This window comes from Aulonocara stuartgranti (assembly GCF_965226115.1).
Source record: "Aulonocara stuartgranti genome assembly, chromosome: 19".
Classification (NCBI taxonomy): Eukaryota; Metazoa; Chordata; class Actinopteri; order Cichliformes; family Cichlidae; genus Aulonocara; species Aulonocara stuartgranti.
Genome location: NC_138955.1, coordinates 33,385,885 through 33,408,070, shown reverse-complemented (window position 1 = coordinate 33,408,070; position 22,186 = coordinate 33,385,885). Strand labels below are relative to the sequence as shown.

General features: G+C 43.1%; 1 protein-coding gene across 5 annotated transcripts in view; it reads right to left on the bottom strand.

Moving 5' to 3' along the window:
- Positions 1-22,186, bottom strand: part of LOC309695220 (MAM domain-containing glycosylphosphatidylinositol anchor protein 2-like) — a 161,485-nt gene that overhangs the window by 100,783 nt on the left and 38,516 nt on the right. For all 5 annotated transcript variants that reach the window (XM_082515733.1, XM_082515730.1, XM_082515731.1 and 2 more), the window contains one exon: positions 8,846-8,985. In XM_082515733.1, coding sequence (XP_082371859.1) covers positions 8,846-8,985 — 140 coding nt within the window. The remainder of the gene's footprint in view (positions 1-8,845; positions 8,986-22,186) is intronic.

Sequence of the window (22,186 nt, the reverse complement as noted above, 5' to 3'; positions counted from 1 at the left end):
AGATGACCTGTTGTATGAGCTGAAAATCTGATAAAACTAATATTTTTAAACTGGTTCAGTCAAAGTAAACAACGTCCTTTCCTTTGCTCTGAGGATGGGATTTAGTTTGTGTGCAAATGTGAGTTGTTGTTGACGGGGTAAAGGCAGGTCCCACTCTTACTGTGTGCACATGAGATCTCTGCACTCATTGCTCCATCTGGACTATATGAATATACAGGTGTAACATAGTCATGGTTGGAAAGGTGTTCAGCATGTTTGGATGATTTGGTAGCTTGTACCAAGTACAGGATGTGCATATTCAGCACATTATGACCTGTTTGATTGTTTGGCTGGAACACGTTTTACTGTCAGTGTGGTTAAATGTGACTTTGTAAAGGCAACAGTGATGTATCACAGCACAGTGCTGGGACAGGAGTATCAGTATTCTTCCCACCAATAAGGACTTGATGGGGTTCTTTTGCTGCAACGTTTGTACAAACGTCTCCTCTGTGGTTTCATAACTGACTGCAGAGTTTGTGTGGTCCTCTGAGGGAGCTTCATACTGTAAGCAATCTGTTGTGTCCACTTCCTGTTCTGGCTTCTGTCTGGATCAGCGCTTCACGCTCCAGGTGGATGTTCATGCAGTTCTGCTACAGGAGGACGGCACTAATGAACCAGTTTACTTCCCATGAGCTTAACTGTGATCAACCAGGAAGCCTCGCCTCTGATTCGGGCTCTGCACCCCTCTGAAGCATGTGCTGGTATTAGAGGTGGTTTACAAAGACCATAACCCTGTGACCTCTGAGAACTCAGGGTTATGGTTAAGGTCACTGTTGCTGCATGTTAGATATTTAAATGGTAAAGATAACACTGTGACAGACCCACAGTCCCACTGTGGGAAATGTTTACCAACTTCAGGGGCATGTTCTCATTAATGTCTTTTTTTCAGTCCCCCTGATGTTGTATATGACTTACTGACTACCTGTTTGTGGGGGCAGGTGAGACAAATTCTCTTTCATCAACCCTCCCTCCCCCTTTCTGTCCCACGTGCTGATTGCTCCACTGCCAGCTGGACTGAAACTGACTTTGTATTGCTTGTTAGTGCAGACAGACAGTTAACAGTCTCAAAACAGTGAATACATGGTCTAAAAATACTCTGTCCATAGATGCTGGGTCAGAGTGACGGCACAGTCTAGTTAGCATTGCTGTAGTCACATAACTGACAGCAACCTGTTACTATCCTCACAGACAGATGTTATAGCTTCATCGATCATTTCCTCATCTGCGTCTGGAACATGGGTGCAGCAGACAGTCAGAGACCTACCTATCCTCTGTGGGGTACACTAAGAGACACACTTTCATGCACTGAACGGATAATTGGAGGTGAGCTTCCCTCCCTCCAAGACATCTACAGGAAGCGGTGCCTGAGGAAAGCGGGGAGGATCATCAAGGACTCCAGTCACCCCAGCCATAAACTGTTCAGACTGCTTCCATCAGGAAGGAGGTTCTGCAGCATCCGGTCCCGTACCAGCAGACTGAGAGACAGCTTCTTCCACCAGGCCATCAGACTGCTGAACACGTCATAGACACCTCAGCTTCACTACTGGAACTTCAACATTATGCACTCCATACTGTACAGTAATGCCACTGTTTTGCACATGTCTCACTCTGTATATTTTATTTTATTTATTTTATATATTTTATTTATTGTTTACTCTATTTAATTTGTAAAATATGTGTACACACACACACACACACACACACACACACACGTAGAAAAATATTTGGTATACACATCCAGAAACGCATATACTATTATATATTATACATATATTTATTAGTTTCAGATGTAGCCATTCTTGTATTTTGCTTGTTTACATTATTGTATTTTGCACAACTCTGTTGCTTGTGAAGCTCGCACACAAGAATTTCACTCACATGTGCTGTACCAATGTACCTGCACATGTGATGTGACAATAAAAGTGATTTGATTTGATTTGATTTGGACACATTTATGCATCTCTGCACGTCTGGTTTTAGCAACATGTTCAAAAATCCTTCTGTTCATCATTTTCAAACAAACACTGATGCGATGCATGCGTAGTCTCAGCTTCCTCACAGGTGATTCATGTTCATGGGGTCAGACCTGGACCAATGAAAGGCTAAATCTGAGTGAATCCATGGAAAAACAAAACGTTGAACACAACAAGTTCAAAAACAAGGTCGAACTCGTCTCCAAGTTTTTGGTTTCTAATTTAGCTGGTGAATGATTGAAATATATTACTTTATTAATAAAGTATTCTGATTCTGATTGTAGAGCCACTCGCAGATCTGCACACGTCCCTTTGTAAACATCGTGGCATCACGTATGAGCTCTCTTTGGTAGCCTTGAACTTCAGTATCCTGGTTCAGCATCATGAACCATTAACTGTTTCTAAATGGAAACAAAGAATTTAGAGACTGTCACAAAGAGTAGAAACAAAGAATCAAGTGCTCTAACAAAGTTCAAAGGTCTTTTGATTGATCTCTAATCACAACATGTCTTGACTAGAAGTGTTGTGCTCTCACCACATGAGCCTTCCTGCCTATATGGTGGGAGTATGTATGCTTCCTGGTTTGAAATCTCACACGATCTTGTGATGTCGCGACTCCAGGCAACTCTGTCTAGATCGTATCAGGTCATGTCAACAAGGATAAATGTAACAAGTGTAAAGTTGTTGAATTTCATGCAGATCGTACTCGATTTCCGTACGCTCATCATAGAAACACAAAATTATTTTGTCCAAATTTAGGCTGTTGTGAATGTAATACCTGCCCAGCTTCACTGTTCGGTAGAGGGCCTACCGAAGCGAGGTGGACGGATTAGCAAAGTGGTGTGTGGCAAACCACCTCTCCATGAATATCAGCAAAACAAAGGAGATGGTGATTGATTTTAGGAGACAGAGAGGCGAGAAAACTCACACCCCAATTCAGATCAATGGAAACCCTGTGGAGAAAGTCTCTAATTTTAAATACCTCGGTGTTTATATCAACGAGGACCTTATTTGGAACACACATACGGACTTCCTCATCAGCAAAGGCAGACAGCGCCTCTATCATCTGAGGCGTTTAAAGAGGTTTAAGATCTCCAAGAACATCCAGAGGAGATTCTACACCGGGGTCATTGAGAGCATCCTGTGTAATAACATCACGGTGTGGTACGGGAACTGCACAGTACAGCAACAGAAAGCCCTGCAGAGGGTCGTGCGCACAGCCGAACGCACTATGGGAACATCTTTACCAACACTGCAGGACATCTACGCTGAAAGGTGCAGATCCCGGGCCATCAGGATCACTAACGACTCCAGCCATCCCGCTTACAAACTGTTCAGGCCACTGAGGTCAGGGAAACGCCTCTGTAGCCTGAAAACAAGAACTGAAAGGTTCAGGAGGAGTTTTTACCCACAAACAGTGAGACTCCTCAATCAAAACACAAATCGGACAACATGATGGACAATTCCATACACAGTATATAATTTTCCTTTGAGTTTTATCCTTATTTTTATTTGTATTTTATCATATACATCTGTATTTATGTAAATACGTACACTATAGCTCTTAACTATTACAGCGTAATATTTTGCACGATATTATACATTTTTATACTTTTATATAGATATTTTTTATTATAAGTTTAGTAAGATGCACAGTCGGGGGGGAGTACTTTTTAGCCGGAAAAAACATTTCACTGTGTGTTGTACTAGTTATAACTACATGTGACAAATAAATAAAGAATTGAAATTGAATTGTTTCGGTGCAGGTTTAGCAGCTCACTCCCTAAATTGAAATCCTAGTTCAGCGTGTGCACCGTGACGTAGTTTCTGCTCGGGGCAGTTCAAGGGTTTTGTACTGCACTGGTGGCACTAAAGCTTATTCTCTGTTATCCACCTCCAGTCTGAACATGTGGAAGCTATGTTGCCTTCTTAACAGAACTATAACATGTCCTCTGCAACTGCTGTTTTCTCCTGAGGTTGAATATCTTCAGGCTACCAACCTGTAATATTTCCTGCCTTGAAAAATTAGTCTCTCCATCCAACTGTGTATAAGATGCTGTCGAAAGACCTGCTTTGTGAAGAATAGCCAAACCGAGTGAAAGGCTAGTGGACGTCAGTGCGTTCCTGCCCAGGTCCGTCTGCTGCGCTCCCAGTTAAACACACTGGAGTTGTTAACCCAGTCTGGTTTTGCCTGAAGATACAGAAGAGCATTTCAGTGAAACTGCCCCAGAGTCAATATAGTGTTTGTTCCGCCCCTCGTCCACAGTGACTGGACGACTGGGTAAAGTTACAGATGTAGGTGACATGTTTAACCCAAAGTTTAACCTTTGACCTTCAGCAACCAAAAACAAAAGCATGTAGTCTTCAAACAGCTGGGAAAGAGTAACCGCCTCAGGGGACAGTGTTAGCTTTTATGCATGTGACAGTGGGAACATCAGTGGATATCATCCATCTTCAGATTACTTCAGGCGACAGAGAAAGTTTGGGATATTTGCATTTTCAAAGTTTCTGGGGAACCGAGACGACAAATCTGTGGATTCCTCTACATCAGAGCCATTTCTCTGACACACTGTACTTACTGCATCGCACAGTTTACTAGCTTGGCATATTTAGTGTTTGAACGCCTGGACCTACTGACCATCAGCTGCACCACATGGTAGTATGCATATACTATTATATATTGTACATATATTTATTAGTTTCAGATGTAGCCATTCTTGTATTTTGCTTGTTTACATTATTGTATTTTGCACAACTCTGTTGCTTGTGCAGCTCGCACACAAGAATTTCACTCACATGTGCTGTACCAATGTACCTGCACATGTGATGTGACAATAAATGTGATTTGATTTGATTTGATGGTTAAGCTCGTTAAAATGCTTTTAAAATCAGAGCGTCTGCAGTTCCTGTCGTAACTTTGCAAAGTGGAGCCAGAAGGGAGACAAAAGGTGTTGAGGAAAAACGAGTGATGAAAGGAAACTGCAGAGGAAGCTCTGTGGTGACGCAGAGAGAGAAAACAAGGTGTGTGTGTGTGTGTGTGTGTGTGTGTGTGCGTGTGTGTGTGTGTGTGTGTGTGTGTGCGTGTGTGTGTGTGTGTGCGTGCGTGTGTGTGTGTGTGCGTGTGTGTGTGCGTGTGTGTGTGTGTGTGTGTGTGTGTGTGTGTGTGTGTGTGTGTGCCAGCAGCTGCTCTATTTATAGCTGCAACAGTCTGACAGCAGAGAGAGACGGACTAAAGCGCAGGAAGTGAAGAACGGGGGTAAGAGAGAGGACACAGAGAGGTGGGGAGTCACTCCAACAGCTGATTGGTGCTGATAATGTCCACACCAACACTGGACATGAGGTGGAGATGCAGTGAGATGCAGTGATGACACGGCAACAGAGGAAAGTAGAGGAGACGATTAACAAAACGAAGAAGGAAGAAGACATCTGAGAGGAAACGAGCACAAGGAATGAAGGAAAGACAAAAGGAGACAAAAATGAGGACAGGTTACAAGAGAGGAGACAAAGAAAGGGTGGAGGGAGGAACAGTTGGGGAACTTAACTGAGCTGTTAATGAGCTATGAACAGAGCGGACCGTCTACTAACTGCAAGTTTGATCTCTGCCTTACTCCCGATGGTGGGAGGAGCATTGGAGTGAGTGAACGTTAGGCACGTCAGCATAGTAAGAAGGCCTGAATGGGCCCCGAGTGAGAGTCTGAGAGCTCAGACTGAGCAGAAATGTGAAGAACAGCCTGTTTGGACTTTAAGCCTTTATTTGGCTGCACTTCACACCAACAAGCTTAGAACTGCAAAAAGCTCCACTTCCAGTACACCAGAATAAGAAGCTGGTGCAGTGCAGCATTTGGTGCTAACAGGAAGTGACAAACTTCAATTTCAGCAGTAATGCAGCCGTGTCTGCTCTGGCATTTGCTCCAACCTCGCTGCATGTATAAGAGCAGTAGCAGGGTGGTGTTCCCCTCCATCAGTGTTACTGCATCAGCGGGGTTTTAGGGACGCAGCTGATTTCTTTTCCTCTGAAGCTAAAAGCAACACTGGAGCCCTCATGCTTAAATCTGCCTGTGATGGAGTCAGACAGCAAGTGTCCCTACATGGAGATCACTAATCCAGTCACCAAAATTCATTTGTGCTATTACTGACAAACATTTAAAATGATTTATGGAGTCAGTGCGACCACAGCGACAGACTGATGGGAAACACACCGGGCTGAAACAGGCTGAACTACATCAGCCTTTGAGTCGTGCAAAAGGTTTCACCTTGGGAAGCCTGAAGTAGCTGCTAAATGATGCAGACATAACGGCCTCTGGTTGTGACATGTGGTTCAGGCGCAGGGTTCATAACGCACCAACAGCAAACTGCACTTAAAGTTGCAGGAGACAACTTTAAGACTTTTCACACTTAGCGAGGGTAAGTGGGATTACTGCCACTGTCACAGCGACCTCATCGCGTTAGCACAGACTCAAACCATCAGCATCACAAAGCAAAGAAAGGAAGGGAAGGGCCGATGAGGGGAAGGAACCAGCTTAAAGAATGTAATGTAAAGTTATGACAAGAGCCACAGTTCTTCACTAGGTTAGAAGATGAAAGATTTATACCAGTGAACATTTGCTCTGACCACCCTGAGAAATGCCCAGTTTGAGCCAATGACAGCACTTCATGGTGGGAGAAAACAACTCCTGAGAAAAATCACGTGAGAGAAGTGCTTTGACCAAAACACAGTGGAAGTGTTGGTCCAAACAGGGGACGTCCCGTCCTACTGTCTCTGTGAGACACAAGATCTGTGACGAGGTCACAGAGACATCCTGCAGCAGTTCCCAGCCAACAGCAACGGCAGCACCTCTTTCTCTACTCTTTGATATTGTTGAAGAGTTCCTGTCTCCAGACTGTTGATGTTATACACATGCAAAGCTGCTGCTGATGCCTCAGAACTGAGGTTTGCAGCAAAATCAAGAGATCCAGACAGAGGCGTTGATCCATCACTATAATGTAATGCTGTTGATGTCTGCTTAAACACGCTGCTGCGGCAGGTCCAGTCCGTGTCTCTGAACGGCACAGCAGAGCTTATTCAACAAGTCACTAAACAGTGGTTTCATTTACTATTGTTATTATGAAGGTTAGGTTTGAACAGCACATCGAATTCTGTCTTCTGTCCTAAATTAAGATTTTCTGGAAGATGCAGACACAGGCATTGGCAAACAGAACAGGACGGTGAAAATGAGGCTGATGGGAAATCAGAGCCAAGCACACATGATTATTCTATCGCCCGACATCATGCAATCAACTTCACAATGTCAGATTAGTGTAAAAAAGACCTTTCCCAGTGCAGACACAGTAGATTTGCTTTTTCTGGAAGACGCCAGGCGTTGGCAAAGCGAAGAGGACTGTGGGAAATCCGACTGTAGGGCTGTTCCAGTGGAAGATCCCGACTCGGAAAGAACAAGCAGCAGCACTCCTGTTCTCCTACACATAAATGTAACAGGGCTACAGTGACTCATCAGGTGAGTTGGTTACAAAAAGAAAAGCTTTTGCTTTGATGCTTCGTTTGAAGAAACTCTACAGAGCTCACCACGTTAGCGCAACATTTGTGACTAAAAAGCGTGCGACATCAAAGCCAAGCAGACTCCAGTTTGCAACAGACACCAACAACAACAGAGCAGATGCTGCCCTAGCTTAACAAGGAGTCTGTCTGCACACTAACGCAAAAGGCAAAGAGGCGGAGTCATTACCGTGAGCCCACGTGTAGCTCCTCCCATCCACCATCGATAGTTTCACTCAACAAAAAATCTCCATTAAACTGTGGGCAGCTGTGGCTACACCTGCAGCTGCCTCCACCCGTGTGAATGTGAGAGTGAATGAATAGTGGAATAGTACAGCGCTGTATAAATGCAACCCATTATTATTATTATTATTATTTTTGCATTTAAGACAATATTTTCTTCACAAACTCTGATAAAATCTCACATAAACACCATGAGAGGGCAGTTAGTGTACGCACTGAAAGTACTAAAACCACCGAGCCGCTCATTTTACAATCCTCTGTTGTTGCTCTTTTGAACATTACTGTTGGTCTTTAATGAGACAGAAGCTCTTCTTATTAATGGATTAATGAAATATACTGATTATTGCAGTGCTTTTGCACTGGTTCAGGGTTATTACAGCAGAGCAAAGCAATGGGCGCTCAGCAGAGTGTTGGGACTCCTCCAGGTGACGACCTCCTGAAGCTGGTTGTACAAAGCTGCAGACAGCATGAAGTCATAGCTCTGAGACAGTCACTGCTGCTCCTCTGATGACAGTCAATCCTTGAAAGAGTCATAGCTGTTCACTGCTAAGCTACAGTGTGTAGTGTGAGTCTGTGAGACGTAGCATCAGCAAGTCATGGATTGAAAGGCCTTTACGATCAATAACATAAAGCTGTGTGGAATAAAAGCTGCGCTTACTAAAAGTCTCCTAGAGATCCTTTTCCTTTCTTCCCCTTGTGCCGTTCTCCTCGTCTTCACTCTTGGTAAATGTCTTCATTCACAGACAGCAGTGGCTCTTCTCTGCCTCACGGGCTTTCTTGCTCTTCTTCTTCGTCGCTGTGTGATTGCCGTCTTTTCTGAAACTCAAAGGCTCCACAGTAGCTCCGCTCAGCGGGGGCTCTGGCACTTCAGCAGGCCGAGGATAACGGGAGGCTTTTGTTACTGACTGCTCCGACGAATCAACACGGGTGCAGAGTGGAATAGTGTGAATGTAAACTCCACTCTGTTCACTCAGTCTTTGCCACTTCATGACCTGTTTTCTTCCACTGACTGGCACACAAAGTCAAAGTGTTCCCAGTATACCCAGCATGTTGTTACCTGTGGTCGGGGGTGTCCAGTCACCAAACACTGCAGCTCTAGAGTCTCTCCCTCTTTGATAGTGTACACCCTCTCACTGTAGCGCTCCTCCTCCACATTACAGGCCTGACCAGAGTGCACGATTCGCACTGTAGGGGGCGCTGTGAACAACAACACAAATACAAAAGGTTAATATACAAGAGTCGTCTCTGAAAACACATCTGCATGTGTGTGTGTGTGTGTGTGAGATGTTTGGATCCATCCATCTGAGCTCATGTGACCTCCTGCCTCCTCCTGTCATTATCACTCTGTCCACATGATGGCACTGCAGCAACCAAATATGCTGCTGCACAAGCCAGCTACACACACTTGTTCATGGACTGCGTATGAGGTGTGTGGTTGGTGGAGCCAGACAAGCTGGTCCGAGTATTTCAGAAACTAAATCTACTGGATTCCCAAAAAGAGAAAACATCCACCGCTCTGGGCAGAAGTGTCGGAACGAGACAGAAGGAGAGCACAGCTGGAGGAAATCAGAACTGACAGACAGAGAAGCAAAGCAGGATTTACTCAGATGAGACACAGACCTTCAAAGTAAAACAGGAAGTATAACACTGAGACGCGGACTAGACACGGTGGAGACAGAGCAGCTAAGAAACACAGAGACATAAACCAGAGAACTCTATAAGAACCAAAAGCCTAGAGATGATAAGTAACACACAGAGGGAAATACCAGGCACATAACACACAAACTAGACTCAAGGGAGTAACTAAAGACCAACAATGAGAACATAACTCACAATACAAAGTGACAAAAAGCACAGGAAACTCAAGACACAAATATTGTTGCTGACCACGCCCATCCATTTATGACCAAAGTGTTCCCACGTAGCACGACAACGTGTCAGAATCGTCTTAGGCTAGTGGAATAGTAGATCATGGATGTGCTGAACAACACGCATGATACTTTTCATGTGAGTGTGGACCAACATGTCTGTGCAGTGATGTCGCAGTCAAAGCACGACTTCCATACTGCAGCAGCAGGTGAGGGTAGAAATGATACCGAGGATAAACTATGGACACAAAGTTTCAATATTTATTTTAAACATTTAAATGCTACGGGAATATCATCACGATTTATTTCATAACTTGTGCCAACATGTGCATCAGTCTGAATGAGTCTTTATCAGTGGTTCCTATAGAGCAGGAAGGTTGCTCAGCACAAATAGTTAACTGGGGATTTTTATAACATGTAGACAACAATGGATGCAATTTCTGACAATTTATCACAATTAACTGCCAGAAACAGACTGCATGTAACTGCCTCTTAATTCAATAGCAGCTTTTGTCTCATGACAACGTTTATGGTAAACATTAGTCCCACTTTGCAGCACAAAATATCTCTGAATAAAGATATTGAAAGTTCAACTTAAGGTTTAAGGTTTAAACTTTGGTATTTGAATAATCGAGTTTTTTCCTCCTGTACAACTTTAACCATGAAGATTACAGATTTGCATTTGCACACAGGACCAGCAGTCCATGCACATTGTGCACTTGTGCAGAGCTCTCCAGGTCAAGTCTCATTTTTAAAAGGTAAAAACAAAGCAATTAAAGGAAAGTAGAGATCAAGCAAAGAGTGGAGCAATCTGCTAGTATTTACAATATAAAAAAGATGTATTTACATATATACAAAAACACTGGACAGGGTGGTGATACAAGTACTTACTGGTGGGAGTTCAAATAGTATATTATATGTAAATAGTGTAATAGTATTGCACACAGTGAAGGAGAGCTGTTGTGCTCAGTCCCAGCTCCATACGTATGATGGACTTCACAGTTCATGATTCACAGATATAAAAGTCCTTATCTTATACAGGGGCTGCCCCTCAATGCATCCCCTGTCTAACAAACGCCTTTGTAACTCCTCCCCACTGACTTCTTTCCTCTGATTGGCTGCCTCATTATCACAAGGTTCAAAGAAGAGGTGAGAGCCACCTGTGCTCACAGGCAGATGACCCTTTCAGGAAGAATTTCTGTAAATGGCATCATACAGATCGAAGAGCAGAAAAAATGGCTGAAACAGAGTTTTTACAACAAGGTGGATCCTGAGCTTTAGCTCGTTCACCCACGTAGCAGACAGGTCTCTCAAGCTGGCACTTCTGACTGACCGGTGTCATGGCAGAGTGTCTGTCAACCAGATGCAGGTCTGGCAATGATGGCACTGTTTGTGTTGCTATTTTCCTGTTTTAGTTAGAAGACCCAAATGCCATGTTGCAATGCTATACTGCTATGGTAGCCAACGTTTCAAATGCAGGTTTGAAAGGTTTGTGACTGTACACTTTATCCAAAATCTAGTGAGGATTCACTCATGTTTACCACTGGGTGGCTGTAGCTCAGGAGGTAGAGCGGGTCACCTCAGAGGGTTAGTGGTTCGATCCCTGGCCGCTCCAGTCTGCATGTCAGGAGTGTGAATATGTATGAATGTAGTTAAGAAGCACTCAGTTTAGAGAAAATGTGGCATGTTGTATAGAGCACTTTGAGTAATCTGGGAGACTAAAAAAATGCTGTTCACTGTGTGAACAGAGATTCGTCATGTGACCTTTGCACGATTGTGTTCCCGCACATGATGTTATTACATGGCTTGATTAGGTACACATCAGGCTGACATCTGGGGCCAGAGCTGGCCCATGTGTGGGCCACCTCTGGCAAACCTGATCTGGGCGACCAAACAGCTTTTTATGTGAAGACGAACTTAAACTCTCACTCATCCTTTATATAGATGACTTTGAGATATGCAACCCTCTGGGAACATCCCGCAAGAAGCATAAAGTCACAGCTGTGTATTGGGTGTTTGCAGACATACCTGCCACATTGAGATCTACACTGACTTCCATTTACTTAACCATTTTATGCAAGGCAAATGATGTCAACCAGTTTGGCTATTCAGAAGTTTTGGACCCACTGCTCAAAGCTTTGAAGTCCTTTGAAGATAATGGTATTTTTGTTTCAAGTCTGGGCAAAGTGGTCAAGGGCACTGCACTTGCTGTAGTCGCTGACAATCTTGGCGCTCACTCAATAGGCGGGTTTGTTGAAAGCTTTTCAGCTTCACATTTCTGTCGCTTTTGCATTGGCGAAAGGTCACAGATCCAGGAGCATGAAGTAGGAGAAGGACTGTTTCCTCTACGGACTAAGTCCAACTATGCCATCCATGTCAAAGCAGCACTGTCTGATCCTGCAGAAGCTCACCACTGTGTCCAATCTCAGACAGACTCAGTCACTTTCATGCTACATCAGGTTATCCCCCAGATGCTTTGCATGATTTGCTTGAAGGGATTGTACCTGTTGAAATTTCACTCTGTCTTGATGTGTTAATCAGGAAGAAATACATATCTCGTGAGCAGCTCAACCGTTCCATCCGTTGCTTTCCTTACAAATGGAGTGACAAAACAAACTGTCCACAACCCATTGCCCCAAATTTCACAGCGCAAAAAAGTGTAGGAGGTAATGCACACGAAAACTGGTGTTTGTTGAGAATGATACCACTCATGATTGGTGACAAAGTACCAGAAGATGAGCCTGCTTGGGAGGTTTTGATGACCCTGAAAGATGTTGCTGAGCTTGTCATGGCTCCTCTCCACACAGATCACACAATAGGATACATACAAAGTAAGATCTCAGAACACCATTACAGATATTTAGAAGTGTTCCCAGAGGAGAAACTGAGACCAAGACATCACTTTCTCGAGCACTATCCTTTGCTTACAACTGTTTACGGGCCACTTGTACATTTCTGGACTATGCGATTTGAAGCCAAACATCGATTCTTTAAAAGGATTGTGAGGCAGACTGGGTGTAGAAACATCCTCATGACAATGGTGAGAAAACACCAATCGATGATTGCGTATCATACCCACGATTACAACCACCAAAGGCCAGCACTGTCAGTGTCCCAGAAGACTCCAGTGGCAGTCGATGTTCTAAAAGACAGCATTAAGGAGTCCCTTGCAAGGAAGTTCTCCAGGGAAGACTTTGTGAACATGACAAATAAAGCAACCCTTTTAGGCACAGACTATAATATTGGCATGATGCTGCCGTTTGGCTCAACAGGAGGCCTACCTGACTTGGCAGAAATCCATCAAATAGTCATTGTGCACAGAACTCCTGTGTTTGCTCTGAAGTTGCTTAGAGGCTGTGAACACCTGAGGAGTTTCAAAGTAGAGCCCACAGGAGAGACAGAAATCCTTAAACATTCTGACCTGAAAGAAACATGGCTGCATACAATACAGCAGATGGCCGTATGGTGTCCCTTAAACACTTCGTTTGCACATCAGAGTAAGTGTAATGGGTTGATTATTTCTGTTATATCAAATGTTTGTGCACTTATTGAAATTATTGAAAAAATATATTATTTTACCAACAACTATATGGGCGGGCGTCCTGTCTTATTTGTTTATTGTAATGTTTATTTAACAGGAACAACACATATAACATTGAAAAAGAAAATGGAAACGTGATGCATACTTAACCCTCCTCTATTCTATTGCCCTTATCTCCCAATCAAAAATTATTTATTCCAAATTCTACTGAACTAAATCTCTGCTTTTATTTCTCTGGCAGAAGATAATGAAGAAAATATATGCATGTAAGCTTATCAACTATTAATAACCTGTCTCAATTTCTTTTCTTTCTCTGTCTCTACAGCTGAGGAAACACAAACCAAACAACAATGGCAGTCCAGTTAAGAGTCGTTTTAGAAGAACACAGCATTCATAAGTTGACACTTCCAACAGGAAGTCCTAATACAGTGGACGGGGATACACGGGGAATTTGGACTGCTATACCAAGACAAAGACTTTGACAATCAGTTTTTCAGTGTCATCTCGACTGCTGACTTGTATGACAAGGCCACTGTTAAAGTGATCCTTAAAGAGCCAGTAATCACCCTTGACTTACAACCAGCATGTGAATCAGGATCATCATCTGCATTGAACTCTTCGACTTCAGTGAGCACCCATCCTGCAAGTACTACTGAAACGGACATCTGCCCTGCCAATCATGATGCACCCTCACAGGCGTCCGACTGCGCATCGTCAAGTTCCAGTGACACCATCATTCTCCCTGATTCATGTCGCCCTGCTGCGTGGCCAGTGCCATTTCAAGTACCGGAGTTTTCCCGAGATATACAACTAATCCTCGCTGAGGCAAACAACTCATATCGCAACACTGGAAGACCTTTCATGGATGCCAGTGTTAAATCAGCAACAATGCAAGACCTTGCAAAAGTAATTTTTTCGTACACTGCTTACCCAACCAATCAGCAGATCCTCTCAGTGGCTGAAAGGATCTGCTGATTCAAAGTTTGTGTGTCTTAAGGAGCCAGGATCATTTGCCGGCTTATATGGCTGGCAGCAGCGCATAGAAAACAAGATGCACAATTACCGTGCCAAGCTAAGATCTCGAAAATTTTCTTACCCAGAAATTGAAATTAATGCCTTAAAAAGGAAGCATCCAGCTGATGCAGTGCCATCAAAGAATGTAAAAAAGCCAAAAAAAGCAGAGGTTAATTATCTCCCTCCGCATCCTACTGGAGAAACCCAAGAGACACTGGAGAAAGAGAGGCTGGAATTAATTTATGAAATAACAAAGAAAAACAACGCAAAGATAATTGCAGAAAAAATGAATAAAACGTTCTCTAGCCGAAGACTTGGAGTGGTCAGCCTCTGCCCCTCTGTGGGTGAGTTAAAAGAAAGGTGGCCAGCATTATTCACTGAGGCTCAGGTGAGTATGTGTGATAACTATTCCTATCCACCAAAAAACAAATGTCAAACAAATGTCATTTTTTTGTCCCCTTACTTCTTAGCTCATCGAAGAGTTCAGACGCATCACCACAGTTTCTTTGGTGGAGACATTCATGCTGAAACTTGATGAGTACACACCAGGTCTTTTGCAGTTTATGCCTGCCAAAGGAGGAGCTGCTGGTTCCAAGATGAGACCTCTGCTGGACACTTTGAATGACCTATGTTATTTGACTTTTTTCACAAATATGTAATTATGGAGGGCTGCAGTGGGTAGCAAGAAGGTCCTGGGTTCAACACAACATCATGGCTGAGGAGGATCCATCAGATGTGTCCGTTGTGATTGAGGGAAACCAAGTGATGGAGGGATGTGGAAGCCGAACAAAGGCATGTGTACTGCTGATGGGACTGATATATGCCCTCAACCTTGAATATCCGAAGGAGCCGAAGAACACATCTGACACTTTTCAAAAACTGTTTTTTGGAGCTTGACGGGGCCAAACTACTGAACAAGGTCCACGGCCTCAAAAATAAGCTCATGCAATGCACACACCTTTCCCCTCTTGTTCCCAGAGGACATAGCTTGATGGAGCTGTAATTTTTCTTCTGACAGCGAGCACAGAAACTATTGCATGTTGGTGTTAGTGTTCTGTTCTATCTATCCATATGTTTGATAACATACATGCACAGAAACAACTTGTAGAGTTTCTGTGCTTTTGGCTTTTAAAATGGACTGAGTGGCCTTTGAAAGTGTTGGCTGCATTAGCTGTTGTGTTGCACGTTATTCTGTGTTTTTATGGAATAAAAACATTGAGATGAGGAACCATTTGAATGTCTTTTTCTTTTTTTGGGGGGGGGGGGTACATTTTACCTTATATGAATAGGTAATGTTTATCAACTGATAATAATTAAATTTTATTACTAATTATCAGGTATTACCAACTAGCAAACGAGATAATTTTACCTAATTTCAATGATTAAGTAGCTGTTGAATAGATACGTAAATATGGGGTAAATTTTACCCAATTTAATTATTTCATAGCTTTTTATTGAAGTTATTTTATACACAATATATTGAACTAAATCTACCCCAAAAAAGTCAATGCAAACTGTTACCTCAGATTTACTGGGTAGATTCTATAGATGACTTCTTGCAGTGTATGAATGTCAGTAAAAAACAACAGTGTAAAAAATGAACTGTATTTATGTGAATATATTTATGCAGTTTGTGTTTCAGTCTCCGGGCCGTTGTCATGTCTCTGTCACTAAATTACTGCATGTGAACTGCTCAGCCACTGACCTCTTATAAACTAATAAAAAGCAAGAAGAAGGTCTGAAGAAATGGAAGAGGCCTTTTCCTTTCTTACAGAGGAAGGAGGATACGTCAGTATCTTTGTTATTTCAGAGCTGCTCTGTGAGGATGTCTGTGCTGTCAGCAGGCTATTTTCTCTTTTACCAACATCCTCCACAGTTTAACACACTTCATCAACATGGTTAAACTTTTCTTTCAGCAACTTTCTTCTGCTTCAAAGCGTCGTGTAAAACACGGCCCCGGCTCTGATCGGCTGCCTGACACACATTCATCGTTTGACTTTCTATTCTGAAACTAAAAAAAGCTCCTGTGTTGTTACTGAGCACAAAGGAGCAGCTGGCTTTGTTTTACTGAAAGCTCAAAAAGTGCGTCTGAACAGGCTGTCGAGGAGCTGTTAGCCTCGAACAGACGTCGCAGCCCGCAGGATGTTCTCTACCTGTCGTCATGGGAACCACACGGAGAAGAGGCAGCGTGGCATTTGAGTCCCTGAGATCCGCAATAAAGAGCACCGTCCTCTGACTGTTCAAAGCCTTTCTGCTGCATCCCTGCCATCTGACACACTGCAATAGTCCATTTAAGGACTAGAGGAAGAAGCTTCACACAATATCAGATCTGCAGGCCTGGTTATAGCCCTGCGTGTGTCTATATTATTCTACAGATGTATAACAATTAGCACAATTTAAATCACTGCAAAAATACTCACTTCAACGTGAGACCAAGAAAAGAAGCAAATTCTCACAGTTATGAACCTTTTTGCTTGAGAGAAATAGTGCACCATTAAAATGGGAATACATATTCACCACTGCAATAAAATCAAATCTTTGTGACTCGTTCTAACTCAGGAACTTCAGGAAGGACTCTGCTTCTTTGTTATCATCCAGGTTTTCATTGGCATTTCAAATCCTCCATCTATTTCACAGTAATGCTTTCAAATCCTTCACTGCTCTTTTACAAACAAATGTTGGCTCTTTCACAGTAAAAGTTGCCTCATTGCTGTGGCATCCTTGCCTTCACAGAAAGAGCCTTTAAAACCTTTGTGCTTTTTCACAGTTTCAAATTTTGTTTTCACAAAATAAATTTTTATTTACATTAGAGACTATTTTGATAGTCGACTAGTCACCGATTATTTTTGCGATTAGTCGACTAATCAGATCATCATCCATTGGACGTAAAACTACAGCTTATTGCACCAGCAGCATCTGCTCTTATATAACTATCATTAGCTTACAGCTTTAAGTGTTTAAGGTCTGTGCTAACTAAAAATAAAGACAAGATGATAGTTTATTAAACTCTAATGAAATCTGCAGATTGTTTCGGTGTTGTTTAATAAACTCCTTGCTATCTAAAATATAACAGGACACCGGAGTAAATTCTGGAGCATCTCACACTTCTGATAATCAGCTGTCTGCTTGATGTTTATTCAGCTGTGTAAAAACTATAACTTTAATCTCAGCCAAACCGATTTACTCAGGAACAAATAAAACACTGAAAAAAGCCAAACAATAACATTTCAAGTTATCTAAGTGACTCATATATCATGTTTAACCTGAGTAGCGAAAGACGGCGGTGGGTTTGAAAACGATTTGCCCAGAGTCCGGTGTTCTCACGGCTCTAGTGAGCCTAGCCCCCGGCTAGCTATCGAGCTAGTGGGTAACAGACGTCTCCGAAAACGTCGGAGCGCTTTTGAAAATATGCGGTGTCTTGATAAACTGAGCAGATATTTGAGGTTTACACAGCTACATTCTCGCCTGAAAATATGTTCAACGTTTATTTTGTGACCCAGAAAGAATAATAAGAGTAATATTAAAACTAACTAGCTACCGCCATTGTTGGAAACTGAGCATTCTGGGATAAGTTGGGCCACGAAGGACACACCCGACCCATCCTTCAAATCTGGGGAAAAGTAGGCTGCATTTGTCGGAGTCTTCAAATTTGGACAGTGTTCATTGTGTCGCTGTAACGTAATTGGCCTACAAATGCGAGCACAGGAGGATGCGGTTCCTGGACACAGCTTCTTCTTCTTCTTCGAGGTTTAACGGCAGCTGGCATCCTTGTACATGCAGTGCTGCCATCTTCTGTTTCAGTCCGTTATTACACTCTTAAATCCTACTACTTTGTCCTGCGTCTTTCTGGATCTTACAAAGCTTCAAACGACGCGTCGACTATTAAATTTTGATAGTTGACTAATCGTGGCAACAGGTGAAGTGTCTTGGCCAAGGACACAAAGACCGAGACTGTCCAAGCCGGGGCTCGAACCGGCAACCTTTCAGTTACAAGGCAAACGCCCAACTCTTGAGCCACGAGCACCCCCACATTAACCAGCCAATCGTGGCATGCAGGCTGACGACGTCCTGGCCGAGCAGGAACTAGAGACGCACCTGGTACCAGGTACTGTGACCTATTGGAAAACCCTGAAAACCATGCTGAGCTGATCCGAGTAGGTACTAATGGAAAAGGGGCTCAGAGAGGGCTGGTTTCATGTTGGAGGGGAGGAAGATGAGACAAAGCAGAGCGTTCTCACTCCCGAGGCGTAACATGTCGACGTTTTGTCACGTCCGGCGGCGTTCCTGAGGAACGCGAAAGGAGACCTTCGGCGTTCTTATGGTACGCGGCGGGTTATTGCTGGAATCCAGTGCAATGACGCTCCCGCGGTAGTAGACGTTCCAGCCCTGTATTCCAGCCCTAAACCTAACCTTATCCCTAGCCCTGACCATAACCTTATTCCTGACCTTAACCAGGACTTTAATGATGTTAAATAGCGTGTTTCTAAGCGATTTGAAGAAAAAGAGCGAACATGTGTAGATTCAGTCCAGACGGTTCTCATATTTCCTCTTTTTCCGAGGTCGTCATTTAGGAACGTGGTGGGTAGCCGAAAACGTAATATGGTGACGATTTGTCACCTAGCGTAAAATGTTACGCTTTGGGAGTGAGAACGGGTTGGACAAAGACACACAGCAACCTATGAAACTTTATTTCACGGGTCATAATCTTAAACATGTCGAGCTTCAGTTTGGATCTATATACTTCGCTCTTCACCTTTTTAGCAGACAGGCCTTTGACTCGTCTTCTGTTTGCTACACCCATCCAATCCCTTTGTTTCCCTTAATGATTACTTTATTACAGGAACTGTTAGGAATGAAATGGAGCATCAGGTATGTCTGTATACAGATTCATTTGTACATTTCTTTTGGTCTTTGTTAATTAATAATATCTTTAAATGAGTGCTGTCAAAATTAACGCGTCAACGCAGGTTAAGCCGTTATCACGATTAACGCAATAAAATTTTTTAACGCTATTAACGCATGTGGAGTGCAGAATGACTCAAAATCCCTGAAATGTCTCTGTCAGCGCATTTCGGGCAATTTGTCCAAGTAGTTACCTTCGTACATGCGCAAATGGGCATCTGATCTGGCAGTGACGGGCAGCTGAACCAATCACATTGTGCAAGAAGGAATTTTCTTTTCACCGAAGCACTTCCAGCTTAAAATATCACACTGACGTGTCGGGATGCTGCTAGCACTTTGGCTAACGCATCACCCAGCTTGCGACAAACCAGTCACGGAGCATCGGGGACGCAGTAAGTCGACCTCGGACATATTGACTGACACCAAGTGGATTGCAACAAACTGCAGACCTGTTAATATCGCTGAGAACCTTTACACAGCTTTGGTTCCTCGTTTCAAGGACTTGAAGCCTCCAGAGTGACCGAGAGAGGAGACATGTTTACAGAGTTTTGTTAACATGAATGTTCAAGATGTTCAATAAACATGTTACGTGTGTATATTTTACCTTTGTCTCGAGTCTGTTTCATGCAAAATGAAATGTGATTAATATAGAATAAAAGTGAATGATATTTAATCGTGAATCAAAATTTAAAAAGTTGCATTTCACAGGAGAGAAGCTGTGCTAAAACTATTCAAATTCTCTTTGAGTTTAAGCATTTAACATTCTTTGTGTTTATTCTCCATTTATTTCATTATATTGCATAAATGTCTGATACAAGCTTAAATATAAAGTTTAAAAAGTGTAATTGGCTATATTGGGTTCCAAACTAAATCACTAAATATATATAATCAATAACTTATTATTCCTTTTAAATAAAGCAGCATATGAGTTTCCACTCAGACCCTTCAGAATTCAAGTAACGAATGAATTTAGAGATTTGATGATGCCGTATCGCCTCCTCACCCGTGTACGAGAGGACTTTGTTGTGCTGGGTGAACACAATAAAAAGCCTACATTGTCCTGTACGTGTATACCAACCTGTCTTCAGGTGTGTTTCGTAGAATAAACACTAATCAAGGATTAGACTCCAGCTTTCACAGAGACTGAAAGAAGTGGGAGGCTCACCAAAGATTACATGTTATTATTACATGTTACATGTTATGAGCTCAGCTGGTTGGATGGCTGTATCGCTGAAGTTGTTCCCCATTAGAGTTTTCATATTCCCAGTAGTCCCTGTGTAGGTTTCAGAAGTGTGAGACAGCAGCCACGTGGAGTCCAGGTCAGACCTCGGGTGACGACGTGCTGCTCGGCTAATTAAAGTTGTGAAATTATAAATGAGCGTCAGAGAAAAAGGTCAGAAGGAAATGGATTTTTAATTGAGTGGTGCAGCCTGCAGACTGGACCACCGCCCCGGTGTGGAGCCAGTTGCAAGCCTTGCAGGTACAATTGTGGTGCACTGTTATCGAGGAGTGTGCTGCAGATATGCAGAGTTTCTGTGTCAGCAGCTGGGAGGCATCTTGTAAGTAGCACTTGATGTTTTTTATTTTTACACTTCACTTCTATTTTTGCCTGACCTGCTGCATCTGTGAGATACAGTACTCTGACTTGTGGGTGGATGTGCACAGTATGAAAACACTGAGAGTCATCAAAGAGGGCTTGAACATCTCTAACTGAGCTCCAGTGCAAAATGCACTCCCACTGCGTGAAACATGTGCCATTAAAACAAGCCTGAACCTTCAGCCTTCAATATCGTTGGCTCAGCAGGGGACAGAAACTAAAGGTGAAAAATAACAGTTGCAGCCCAGAAAGACGTGAGAGGAAACAGGGAGAGGAGAAAGCTAAAGCACTGACGGGGCAAAGAAAGGAGGGAAGAAGACAACGATAAACAAAGAGGAAGAAATGATGAACGAGGAGAAGCAGCGAGAGGAAAGGGCAGCAGAGCGAGGTGAAGGTGAACGCAGCGATCAGTACAGTGAGGGGGCGAGGAGGTGTGGATAATCTGGTTGTCCTACTTTTTCCTCTCTATTCTATTTTTAGATTTTCATTTTCTTCCCATTATCCAGCCTCTGCGAATGTTTTCCTGCTGATGTCATCAAACACAGACACAAAACACTGCAAACCCCGATGGACCCATTCTGTCCCAGCATGCACTGCAGTCAGGCTTCGTCTGAAAAGACAGCAGCATGATGCAGGACACCTACAGGACCACAACAGCATCACAGGTGCACACACACAGACACAACACAACAGGTGTAAGTACGTTTATTTCCATGAATAAAGTCTGACTGCAGCCGGCTCAGTGACAACAAAGTTTTATGTTCCTACTCATCTGTACACCACAGGTCTGAAGTATAGAGTTTACAGATAGAGCTGTCTGTCAGTGGGCTCAGCAGGTACAACTACAGCTCATCACAAATGTGTCTAGAAAACAAGACAAAGGTCATTAATGTTTAATAATAATAACGACTGTATTTATAAAGCTCTTTCAAACACCGTGCTGTTTGAAGATAAAAAAGATCAACAAAAACAACCCAGTTCAAACAACCATAAGAACCAGGAAAAACAGAATTGGCTTTGAAAAGCTCCACACAGCAGGCCTGCTGCAGGCCAGGCAGGCAAAGAAGAGGAAACAGCTCCCAACAGTTTTTCTTCTGGCTTTAGGAACCTTTACAAGGCCAGTGTCCTGAGATCGGAGAGCACGGGAAGGAACATAGAGGTGCAAAAGAGAGATATGAAACCATTTAAAGCCTTGTAGCTGAGCAACAGGACCTTCATGTCTAACCTCACAAGGAAACCAGTGAAGAGTTTCCATCCAGTGCAGCTGCATTCAGTACCATCTGTAAAGCTCTAGAACTTTCTTTGGTAAAGCAGAAAGAAGAGCGTTACAATAATCAGTGTGTGGAGACACACATGCATGGACAGGACTCTCTGCAGTGTCCGGGGATAAAACGTTGTTGTGGTTTTAGCTGCGCTCCTCAGCTGATAAAAGGCCGTCCTTGTCTCTTTCACATGAGACTGGAGGGAGCGCGTCCA